The sequence below is a fragment of the Homalodisca vitripennis genome, chromosome 6 (genome assembly GCF_021130785.1).
Source record: "Homalodisca vitripennis isolate AUS2020 chromosome 6, UT_GWSS_2.1, whole genome shotgun sequence".
In the NCBI taxonomy this organism is placed as follows: Eukaryota; Metazoa; Arthropoda; class Insecta; order Hemiptera; family Cicadellidae; genus Homalodisca; species Homalodisca vitripennis.
The window spans coordinates 159,390,360-159,403,470 of record NC_060212.1 but is presented as its reverse complement, the minus strand read 5'-3'; the positions used below and the strand labels follow the sequence as shown (position 1 = coordinate 159,403,470).

At 32.2% G+C, this 13,111-nt stretch overlaps 2 protein-coding genes across 4 annotated transcripts in view; one reads left to right on the top strand and one right to left on the bottom strand.

Moving 5' to 3' along the window:
- The window catches only part of LOC124365095 (pre-mRNA-splicing factor ATP-dependent RNA helicase DHX16-like), a 40,303-nt gene extending 32,224 nt beyond the window's left edge, over positions 1–8,079 (bottom strand). The window contains 4 exon segments of the mRNA XM_046821033.1: positions 2,202–2,328; positions 2,615–2,795; positions 3,241–3,367; positions 7,940–8,079. Of these exon segments, the coding sequence (XP_046676989.1) occupies positions 2,202–2,328; positions 2,615–2,795; positions 3,241–3,367 (435 nt within the window). The 5' untranslated portion in view covers positions 7,940–8,079.
- Positions 8,080–9,854: 1,775 nt separating this feature from the next.
- LOC124365094 (protein RRP5 homolog) overlaps positions 9,855–13,111 on the top strand; it is a 55,739-nt gene continuing 52,482 nt past the window's right edge. For 2 of the 3 annotated variants that reach the window (XM_046821028.1, XM_046821027.1), the window contains exons 1-2: positions 9,856–10,019; positions 12,524–12,612. In XM_046821028.1, the coding sequence (XP_046676984.1) occupies positions 12,529–12,612 (84 nt within the window). In that variant the 5' untranslated portion in view covers positions 9,856–10,019; positions 12,524–12,528. Of the gene's footprint in view, positions 10,020–12,523; positions 12,613–13,111 lie in introns of all 3 variants that reach the window. The other variant, XM_046821029.1, reaches the window with a different exon arrangement.

Genomic DNA, 13,111 nt, shown 5'->3' with positions numbered 1-13,111 from the left:
CTATATGGTGGCACAGTCACATTTGAAGCAGAGTATACGGAAGAAAAATGGTCGGCAAAAAGATCACAAACTGTAATTGGAGTTGAAGCCATACGATTCTCCAAGGGTATATGAGTCAGATGATGTCCGATGACTTCCCAAAGTTCCATTGACAAAGCTCCAAAAGGACTTAATGTTCCTGGGAATTGATAACCATTTACATGTGCAATATAACCCCTATAACATTCAGAGCTGAGGTCCCTGCAGAGAGCGCGGACATGCCTAAATTCCTCGTAATTGAAAGTCGATTAGTGACCTTGTATCGCTTGTGAGCAGTCTCTTAAGAATTGTCATCCTCTTCAACTCGGCCGTGAACCAAATGGGAAACCTTGATTTGCCAACCTTCCTAGTAGGTGTGTTTTTCGATCACAATACTCCGAATCTTGTCCAACAGATCATTGAAGAAATCAGAAACATCAGGCAGGTCATTATTGAACACAGTTCCAAGTAAATAATGCAATCTTCGAGCAATTTCACCCACATTACATTTAATAAAATTGTAGACTACACGTTGGTCATCGACAGTCATTTGGGGAGAAGGTATTTCACAACAAATAGCCGGTGTGAGCAGGTTCAATAGGCAATAGATGATCAAGGCAGCAGTAACCAAAACAGAGGGGTCAGAGCCAAATATGAGATCCAACAACACCCCGCGCAGATGAGCACAGCATTTATCTGGGATTAAAACTATAAGTGGCTGCCATTTCAATAATATAGGAAGCAGCTCCATTAGAAGCGAGAGGATCAATTCGAGCCCAATCCACATCCGGCAAGTTGAAGTCCCCCAGCAACAAACCTGTGGCAAAAAGTTAGTACCATCTGAGAAAACTTCATCGACTGCATTGCAGTAGCGGGTGTAGGTGACAGCGGGCTGTCATTCATTCATCTTCTAATTAAATAATTGTTAACTTTTCTAATTTACTTGTACTACAATATCCATACTTACAATCAATACCATAATAAAAGCAATACATCAATAAAAACACTAAAACATAATCCAATTAAAAGATTACATTTTTCAATCCCTAGTTTGAACTCAGTTCTGTTCACTTACTTACATTTAAAACCTGGCCCATTATCAGACTAATTTTAATAATGATTACGCCACTCTTTTGTGTCAAAATAAAATTCCATCTATTTAGATAAATTTCTATCTTTCCCTGACTGTCCCAGTTACGATGATTATGTTGTAAACTAAACTGCTGAAATCAATTCCATTATGAATTAGTTTTCTTTTGGAAAATAAAATAAACAGCTGAATTGTTTTTGTCAGTGCGACATAGCTAATGGTTCCTGGAAACTAAGGGAATGATATAGTTTTAGACAGAGTGGAACTATGACAGTTTGGTTTTAACTATATTGGTAAGCTTCTGAAATTCAGATTGCAATTCCAAATTTGAACCCTTGACCACACAAGCAAGACCTAAAAATCTTTACAGGCTACATGTCATTAAAAGGATAAATTCAGACCAAAGTGATACAGGAATCCCAATTTACTACAATCCCAAATTACCCTCATCAAATTATATTCCAATCACTAAAATGTATAGTGAAATGAAAACCGGGTTAGTACCAAAATCATTATTCCTAGATTTATCCAGGTATGTTCAGTCTCTATCTTGTTGACTGGCACTGATATAATTATAATCCAATTCTTTATTTAAAGTTTGTTATTGACGATGGAAGGTTTAAAGGATAACAGGATGTTGGACATTTTTCATTGTTATAATGTAACCAAAGTTATAACATAGTCTTATACCACACACTTTATTGTTATACCTTTTGTTACATATAACAATGCAAATGTCCGAAATCCTATAATCCAATGCCTACAGTTAGTTTTAAGCATGACAGTACAAAAAACTATTATCTGCAAAAGAATTATACCATTAACTGGGTATTTTTTAAAACTCTTTTGTTATCTTCCTATATCCATCAATCTAGTATGACACTATATTTTTTATCACAGTAGGAAATTCCTTACCACCTTCAATACAGTCTCCCTTCTTGGATTGTTTGGTCTGAATGTTTTCCTCTTCACTATTCCACATACTTATATCTTAATAATGTATTAATTAGTATGTTGAGTTGATTCAATTATTATAAGATTGTTTTCTAGGGCTATAGACAAGAAAAATAAAATAAACTGAAACATAACGTACATCTTTGGTATCTTGAGGCATGTGATAACGTTGGACTTTCTCCAGTTCTCTGGCCTTCTCATGCTCTTTGGCCAAGGTAAGGAGTTTCTTCTTGTGCTCTCTGTCTTTCTTCTCTCGCTCGGTGAGCCTGTACATAAAATACACGTGAAACAAGGAACATAATATGAGTGGAAGAAAACCAAACTACTTTTTGAATGAGGATCCCTCATTAACGATAATAAATAGAGATTGCTGGGTTATAGCTATAATTTTTGGCGCATTACAAGTTCTATAAGAGCGCTATAACTATCGGTTATAAACTCCTAAAATCTGGCAAACCTTCAAAAGTATGTATGCTGGAACAATTATGAATCTAATTAGTTTCGATAATTTATAAAAAACTACAATTAACTCTAAATTAATGGAGTACTTACTCTTGTTCATTAAATAAATATTCATCATCGATTATGTCTGCTTCTAACTCCGCTACTTTATCTTCTTTACGTTTTTCCAAATATTTTCTTCTGGACTCAACTCGTAATCGAGGTATTATTTTCTCTCGATTTTCATTTTCGAGTTTAAGTCTTTTTGCTGCCTCTTCATATGCTCGCTTATCTGCCAAAACAAACAAAAAAGTAATTAACGGATCAAACACAATAATCATTTTCAATTGGTATTTATCTGAGTAACTTTCTTTTTAAATGTCCCTCAATATTAATTGCCAAATTATGACATAAAGTAAGATAAAACATTCATCCAGAGATTTTCATGCACTTCACTCCTCACCTTATTGAAGCTAACATAGATGTCCACAAAACTCTGGAAAATGTTTAGAAAGGTATAGAATGAATGAGATGCTCAGCAAACAACTATGACACTAATCAATGTCATGTACAAAAAGAAATTCTACAAGAACTGCACTGTATAGTTTAGTTAGTAGAAATGTGACAATAAAAAAGTATAAGTGTTACAGAATAATGAAACTGGAAAATATCTCTTAAGAGAAACAATTAAACCACAAACAGATTATATAAATATAATTTTATATAACTTAAATTACCTGATCGAGATGTCACTACATTTCTTGTCTTTTCTTTGTCTCTCTTTTTTAGTCTTTCAGCAAATTCATCTCTTTTTCGCCGATCATCTTCACTATCACTGCCACTGCTATCACTGGACTTTCCCATCTAAAAATTGTAAATAAATAAATAGTAATAAATATATATATATATATATATATATATACAATTTTCAAACTAAAATTTAAAAATCATTGAATAAATTTACTGCTGTACTCCTTCCCCAAATTTTATATAATCAACTGTTTAAAAATTATTTACATTTTTTCCATTTATCTAAAAAAGTGTTGATTTATATGTAAGTTAATTATACTGTTTTTCTGTTATACCTATTATATAGTTTTCTTAAAAACACAAGTTAATATATTGTTATGTTCTCTAAATTTTATACCTAATATTCATGTTCACTTTGTAAAATAATTTAATAAATTCAATTATAATCCAGAATATATAATTTTTTTAAATTATTATCTATTACATAAAAGAACTGTTGACTTGAAGAAACAGAAAACTTATTTTATTTTCTTCTTCTTCTAAGAGGTGGCCTATTGCCATGCACTTAAGCCTTAAAGGCTTTTTGCACACCCCGGAAGTGTACCATGAGGCCAACCAGTTTACAGTTTCAGCAGTTACAAACCAACAGAAACAACCGATAAGGTCCACCTGGGGAAATTCTCCACCCTCTTCCAGGATACCTAAGATGGTGTAGCATTCCCTTGCTATTACAGAGCAATCAAAAAACAGGTGTTAGTGTTACAAACTGTAAAATAATAAGAAAAAATGGCATGAAGCAAGTTTTACGATCATTTGTTTGTTCACAATTCAATCCAACATGTTAATAAGTTTTCTGAAATACAGTATAGTTGACAGTGCCTAAACACTCTTTCTGGAAATCTAAGAATACATTTTTAAGAAATTGTAATAATATGTGGTTTTAGATTGGGGTAGACTTTAATGAGTGGCCTAGACTCGCTATTTGATTTTTTATTGAATGTTTTGATTGTTTTTATCAAACAAATAATTCAAAATTACAATTTAGCCTTTTTAACTTAAAATATGACAAACTTATTAATTGAATTTAATGGTCTTAATAAAACGATGAACAGCCCAAAGTGATTTCATTAAAAGTTTTCAATAAATTAATGCCTTTTGTTGATAAATACCATGACTTAGTTTTCAGACAGAAGCTTTATAGGTGGTTGGTTAGTTGTTAATCTTGTTGACAGCCTTCAAGAGATTTTTGCAGTTAATTAAAATGCTTTCTAAGAATGTTTACTCTTTTATTTTATCAGTCTTAACTCTTTACTAGTTGCTTTTTTCTTGTTATTTTAAATGATTTATATCAATTAATTATTTTTAAATATGTATTTAAGTTATTTTAAATTTAAATGAGTTATTTTACAATAAACTTTAAATGACCTCAAGTTGTTACATATTTATTGTTATTGTTAGTCAATTTAAAAATATCTTATTAATTGTTGAATTTTAGTTTTGTTGATTAATGCCTTTAAATCTTTTAATTAATTGTTATTTAGAAATGGAAATACAAATTGATTTATTGTTTGAAATTTATTTATTCTTGAGTGCGTTTCAGATTTACACAGCCCATCAAGAAGTACAATATTCACTGGCTGTTTTTTTTTTGTAGGGAAGTTTGTTTTGTATGGATTTATGAACAATTTAATAGGGAAGAAAAGCTTGGAGGTTCTGGAGTGGTGGTGGAACTAGATGAATGCAAAATAAGAAAACGAAATATAACAAAGGGAGGTTGGTAGAAGGAACATGGATGTTAGGTTTAATTAAAACCATACCAGAAAAACATGGTGGTAAATACAGAATTGAGTTTGTCCTGAAAACAAACAAAATGCAAAAACCCTCATTCCTCTTGTATTAAAGCACGTAAAGCCTGGAACAACCATAGTCACAGAAATGTGGAAAGCATATTTACAATTAAGTGAATGTGGTTTTGTCCATTTTACCGTCAATCATAGCAAAAACTTTTTAGCCAACTGGTACCAACCCTCAGACAGTTGAAAGCTCATGGCTCATGTAAAACGCAGTTTGAAAAGTGGTATACCAGCCAACCTGCTCGCATATGACCTCTGTGTATATTTATACAGAAGAGATACGGTTTTCTGAAAAGGATGCGTTCAAGCATTTCTTGAAAGCAACTAAAAATTGCTATCCAGGAGAAAACATAGATAGTTCCACAAGTTTCTAATTTCTATTCTAAATATTTTTATCTTATTTCTTTTTCTATTCCAAATGTTTATTATCATTTCTTGATTATTTGTGAGTTTTTTTTCCTTTGTTCTAATTATTTGTTTGATCGTTCTAGTTCATTTATTAGGTACTTATAATATTATTATCACTGTAAATATTAAATTCATATTTTAATTTCAATACGATTATTATTGAAGACAATAGATACTTTAATATTGATTGATAGTATAGTATTTGATAAATGCGAATATTAGGTTTCGATGATTATACTAATCGATATAAAAAACCGGGTCCACTTAGTGAACACTACCCTAATACCTAAGTTAGGTAATATACCGAATCTTTCAATAATAAGAATTGAAACATGAGTGTAGGCTGCTTATTAAAGTCTCCCCTTATATTGGGCTGCAGTATAGTAAGCGGCCACCACGACAATAGTATCACCAATATTCATGGTTAACTAAACTTCCAAAACTAAATTAAGGTATTATAGGTATTTCAAATTAGAGTTTAGTTTAACTGTTTTTGATATCTAAAAGAGTAATAATTTAACTATGAATAAAAAATATATCTAAGCCATTTGTATTTATCAAATGTAACAACACACGTATCTGACATCTTGAGACACAAATAATACAAAATTTGGTACTTTGGGATTATACCGACCACACCCAGACATGAATCGTTATTTCACATTTCGTTTCTACTGATTACTAGATTAGCGTAGAGAACAATATTTCGTCAATATAAAACAGGAATTGTCTTATCGCAAACACCTCCCCATCCTCAGACAGAGGTCAAAGTCGAGCGTCTAGTAGATAACGTGATTGCAGAGTCTCGCCGCCCGTTCAGCTGGTGCATCGCTTTGTTGTACTTCCGTGTTTTACCTCTACATTTCTCCAAACACAAAAATTCAACAAAAACAAACATTTACCAAACTAAACTTTTTATTAAAAAAAACACTCAAAACTTGTTTTTTATTCTTGATCACATTCCGCCACCCAAAATGCGACTGCCTCCGGCCATCAGCGCGGGCTTCGGCAGCACCTTCGGTGCTGCCCCGCGCTGATGTCGACGAAAGAAAAACATCCCTCGAGATAGTACCTATCAGTAAAATATCAAATTCTAGAGGGGCTAATCAGAAATATAAATTGAATTGTAATGGAAAGGCAATGATGTACCGTGCAAATCACGTGATGCCGCGCGGCCTGCCGTAATCAGGATTCTCGAGAAAGATAAGATAACAGCGACAACAATACCGATCACAATACCTGGAAATGCTTGTAAGTTTGTAATTTTGTAATTGAAGAGTTGTTTTTTTTTTCGTTCTATCATGTTTGTTTCTATAAATTTCTATTTTTGTGTTCTTCATACTGGTGTGGTCGGTATAATCCCAAAGTACCCAAAATTTTATTAATAATACACAAATAATTTAAAATAGCTATAATTACAATGTTTTAGAATTTGATAGTTAAGGTATTTTTAACAATAATTTATACTCAGATTCAATTGTGGTGGTGGCCGCTTCCTATACTGCAGCCTTAGATTGTTTTAGGTAACCTGGCTAAAATAAATACTATTTAAAACTCATAACTAAAGTATATATTAGGTAGGCCTATATAATATATATTACCTATCCAAAACTCAGAGTAATAATAACAAGTGTTTTGACTTTAGATCATTTTAATGAGTGTACCTATACTCTGTAGATCTACCAGTTACGTTGATTTTTTTAATGCTTTCAAATATTGTTTTGGTAAAAAAATAAAATATATACAGTTAGTGAAATAGGTATAAAAAAACTTTTCAACGTTCGGGTAGAGTACAATAGAATTCAGAGCTGGTTATTATATTGCTTATTACAATCATCGATACTTCATAAATAGAATAGAAGAGCTATCAATACGTATCAACATATCTAAAATACTAAATTAAAATCAACATGTTGCAAATTAATATAAATAGTTTAAACAATTATGTGATGTCATAAATAATAAAGGAACCTAAACATTATTCAAACAATAAAATTAAGACAGTTGATAGGGAAAATGTAATTTAAATAATAAAGAAAAAGTAACCAAAAAAAATCTTGAAACTGAGATAGACAAAGTAAATAATCATTTTGTGTAACTGTAATTGTTTTCTAATCTTTTTTATTAAAAAAAAGGTTTATTTATTTATTTAAATATTTAGTTAGGCTACTTATGGAACAAATTGTGTTTAGAATATGAAAATGTGTAAACAGTTGGTGCAGATGATTTAGTTATTATTCAAATTAATTAATATTGGTTAATTGTATCGATGGGTATAATAATTAAATATCGTTTGATAATTTCGATATAAAAATCGGGTCCGCTTATTGTACTCTACCCTAAAGTCCTATCGCAGACTAACACAGCCTGATAATCACAAAATTAACAATTTAACTTAAAAAAATAACATATTCTTATATATTACCTTAAAACATCAAGGTATATACGGAAATTTCAAATGTAAAACTCCCACTCTGATTTTATATACACGCTTAAATATTACACTTAACTATTTGTATCAGATTAAATATAGGTTAAATGCATCCAAACAAACAAGAACGTAAACTACATATGAGTAAAACAATATATGGACAGGTGAGGTAACAGACAGAAACATAAACACATAGTACAGACTTTCCAGACCACAAAGAGTATACCAGAGGCAGAAAGCATACCATAATATGTGAATTTCTGGGAGCAAGTTTAGTATGTACTATACGGTAAGGACAACAAATTTTATGTGATTTCGAAATAAAACAGTAAAGTGTTCTTATATTTACTTCCTCATTATAATATTTGGGTTAGCAAACAGGCTACATTTCAACATCAGATCTACGGCGTACCTGCAATATCATATTATTTCCTCTTCGTCTTCAACCAGCCTAAACGAACTGCGTAAGTTATAACACAATATTGACATTTATTAACTACACAACAAGAGTTATATTCATGAGTGTTCCCCAACTATTCCGCCACGAAATAATATGACTTCTCATTGAGCGGACTACGGATAGTACTCCTGGATTTCGAGTTACACAAATCCTTAATTCATCACATAAATTAGCCCAGGAAGGTGGCCGAACATTCTTACTGCAACGGCCAGAAACAATCGGCAGATCTTAAAACGTAGTGTTACTGATTGTTTTTTTATCACAGAACGATGGCAAATGTTCGGAAAATCATGTTACCTTTACAATCCTTCCATCGTCAAAAACAAACTTCAAGCAAAGTATATATATATATATATATATATATATATATATATATATATATATATATATATATATATATATATATATATATACATTGAATCGCAAAAAGTATTTGCTCCGCCGGGACTCGAACCCGGATCTCTCACTTGCCGGGTGAATGTGCTACCATTACACAGTTTATTGAAATAAATTAAATTCGGCTATTGCCATTTATACAAATTTAATGAATATATATATATATATATATATTATTTGTGTGTGTGTGTGTGTGTGTGTGTGTGTGTGTGTGTGTGTGTGTAAACAAAGCTTTATAGTAGAACCATCTAGAGGTCACTGAAAAATAACATGTTATACCTAACATAATATATGCCTCATGCGAATGCAAAGCCTGTTTTCTTTTTAAATTATTTAAATCATCAGCTTTAAATGCTGATTATCAGTGTTTGATTAAAATATAGTTATAGACAACTAGCTGTTTCCCGCGGCTTCGCACGCTTTTCGTAAGTTTTGCCCGCGTATGAGCATTTCTGGTTGAAGTAAATTATATTTCCAACCCCGATGTAGATTTTACCTTGATGTCACGATCAAGAAAATATGTAAAAAATGTATTGTACATGCATAATGTATTTTATTACAAAGTGGTCTACCACTCAACCTTTAAGTTCAACCAAAAATTTAGTTTAGACAATTATACATCATAACTTAGCGCCTTCAAATAGTGTTTCACTGTTTAATATACGTATCTATCTCGTAATTGCAGGTTATAATGTGCAGGCGCTTTGAAAACTTTTCTTCATTTTATTCGTTTATATTCACGACATAAGCGAATAATTCAGATAATAACTATCCTATCTTCTAAGTTAGACTAAATTACGGATACATGTGAAATTTGATTGAAATTGGTTCAGTCGTTTTGGAGTTTATTGGCAACATACATCGTGACTCAAGATTTTTATATATATAAGATTGTTCAACGTTGGAGCTTGGCACTTGCAGTTTGCAGACAATTTAATCTTGGCAATAGTATTTTTCATAGTGATGTCGTTATTGTAAGTTGGCTATTCTGTTTGGAGTTGGTGAAAAAAACGGCCATGTGCCGAATTGTGTTTGGTGAGGGAAACTGTAACTGACTGCATGTATTGTATGTATGTCCAGTAGTTTGGTTATGTTGGAATGTTAGTGTTGTGATTTGATGATTTTCTTCAACGTTATTGTTTTTGTTGATATTGACATTAATATTGGATTTAAATAATAAATTTAAAATATATACATTATAATTGTGAAAATTTATCGGTAAATATGGTTTATGTAGTTATCAACAATAGGGCTAGGTTATGTTAAGTTATATTCATATAGGAATATATCATTGCAATTCTTATTAGTTGGTAAATATTGAGATTGGGACACTGCATTAACTCTAGATTGGTAAGGATCTAAAACTTAGGCTACCGGTAATGCTTAGGCTTCGGTAATAATTCAGCTTTATCTGCTAGACTACTTTAAGACATAACTTTGTGTAAACAATAGTTATTTACAAAAATGAGCTTGTTTGTTTACAAAATTTCTTTATGTAATACCAGGTACATAGTCTTATTACCTTTCGCTACATTGTGCACTTCTTACTCAATTATACTTGATTTGGGTAGGGTTATGATAAACGGATCCGGCTTTTTATATCGAAATTGGCAAACGATATTACTTAATCATAACCATCGATACTAATTAATTACTTTGAACTATTAACTTAAATAATCTGTATCAACAGCTGTAAACACTCAAAAATAATCCACATGTAGGATATTTCAATTTTACATAAGTCATTCTGATTATTAAAAAATGGCAGTGAATTTTAGAAAACTACCCGACGTTGCTTTTTCGTGGCTTCCACATGTTGGACTTGTACCGAAAAACCCATTATGTGAAATTTGTGGGAAAGAAACAACTGTAAGTTAACTGTGAGAGGAGTAAATATGGTCGTCTTCAGTTTTCCTAATTTTGGTTATAATAATTTGTTTGATCACTGTAAATATTAAATTCATATTTAAATTAAAAACGTATGATTGTTATTGAGGACTATAGGTAGGCTACTTTTATATCGATTGATAGTCTAGGATTTGAAATGCGAATATTAGGCATCGATGACTATATTCTTCGATATAAAAAACCAGGTCCGCTTATCGTACCGTACCCCTTGATTTTCCGCACACTTCAATCAAGAAAAATTCTCACAGAAGTGGGTTGTCATCCGTCTTTTTTTAAAGTCCAGAAGCTGTATATTTTTGTCCTTGCTCGTGGTTGAGTATGGATTGGAGGATTGCTTGTTATAGTTGAATTCTCGTAATGTTGTGCAGAAGAGGTTTGCTCAAGTTGGCCATTTTCAAACAATGTTACGTCCAAGGCCGAAGAAGCTCACAGCTAAGGGCTGCAGTATAATAAGCAGCCAACACTCGAATGATTGATACATGATTATCGAATCCTCGATATCTACTTAAACCAAATTAACAAAATGCGGTATAAGTAGATTTAGATTACGTTATTGTAAATATACTGCTAGTGGTACTAAAGTTAAAGATAACCTTTACAAATACTCACGGGATCTGGCCTTGACTTTGGTACTATCTAGAGGTATGTTTTTTCTTACCAGAAGTGCTTAGTGGTGCTGACACACCATCGAAATCAGCACTGATGGCCAGGAGCATTTCCAACAGTACTCTCTCGACCTCTGATCACGTCCAGATTGCCCAAAATCTCCAACCCCAAATCACGTTGAACAATCTAGAATGTGATGTAAGGTCGGTAAAGGGTCAATCCATTTCTAATCACCCAATGAGTGTTACTCAACATTTTTAACTTTCCTGATTCTTTTATCATGGATTCTCTATTAACAAAACTCCAATTGAAAAAAAGTACAAGCCATATTAAAATGGTGATTTGGTTAATTTCATAAAAAAGAAAAGGGTTTGTAAAAATTTAATTGCAAAGTAATATTTAAAGACATTAGAATAAGTTTAAAAAGTAGCCTCTGTAGTGTGTTCAGCATGAAATTACCTTCAAAAGACTCTACTGACTTGAAATGGATTGACCCGAAAGTACTGATCGGAAATGCCCCTGGGCAATAGTACGGGCTTCGATGGCACCATTCGGCCAGCCATTATAAAACAGTTACTTTATTAAAAAAAAAAAAAAAAAAAAAAAAATTAGCTTGAATACAAATTTCTTTGAATGAAATTAGCACAAATGATTATGGCTTTCATCAAGTTTTAGAGTAACAACATTGCATGTATTATCTAAAGTGTTAATGGAGATGGAGTGTTTTTTGTTAAATCATGGGAAAAGTGTACAAAAGGATCTAGATTTTCAAACAGACCTTACCCACTATAGAAAATTTACTTAGTGAATACGATTGAAAATGAGAAGGTGGATGCTGTAACACATTATTTTATTAGGTCTTCTATTCAAGACCAATGTCCTAAATCATCACAGGCATCTTGATTAAAGCTCCTATAATGTGTTAATTGGCAGAATCATTGACGTCAATTATAGATAGTCTGTCTCACCAAAAATTCAAGTCAGTTTCTCCAGTGGAAGTATCCTGTAGTTCATTACATTATGTATATCATGTCAAATTCTGTTTTTGTTATCTAGTTTTCAACTTGCTAGAGTCATAAACTCTTCAGAGAAAGAAATTGCAATTTTATTATTTGTCAATTTAAAATATCTACTAACAAATGGAGCAAGTCCAACAGCCTTATAATGGTGTATTACAATTAATCAGAAATTTATTTCTTGTTTTACAGATACAATGGGTATCCGAAAAGAGGAAGAGTCTTTTCCAAGAGGCAATTCTTTTACAAAAAAACCTGCTCTAAGGAAGACCAATGACTCAGTAAGTAAAATAAATTTTATGTTGGGCCTATGTGTGTATTTGATGTAATTCTTAATGCTTTAAAACATTGTACAGTAGAACCCCTCATATCCGGCCTCGGTTTTACCGCACCTCGGTTTATCCGGCCACTTCCTGGAAGCCAATATCGAAATTTATTTACCACGGCTTGCGGACGCGCAGTTGCACGCACTAGTCTCCCACGACTCCTGCGTTATTTTGGTGTATCTATTTGTTTACATTTTCCTGTGTTGTCCTCAGTTGAGCTAGTAGGTTTAACCTGTAAACAGTTCGTTGATTATTTCCAGTGCGGTTAGTACAGTACAATTGTTTTGTTTCGTCAAGTGTTGTGTACTGTAGGTTGGTTTATCCGGCCGAATCGTTATCCGGCCAGGGGCTCGGTCCCGTGGTGGCCGGATATGAGGGGTCCTACTGTATTAACTTTTCCAAGAAAAATCTGTCTAGTTATAACCAATAATAATCATTTTTATTTCAGAAAATT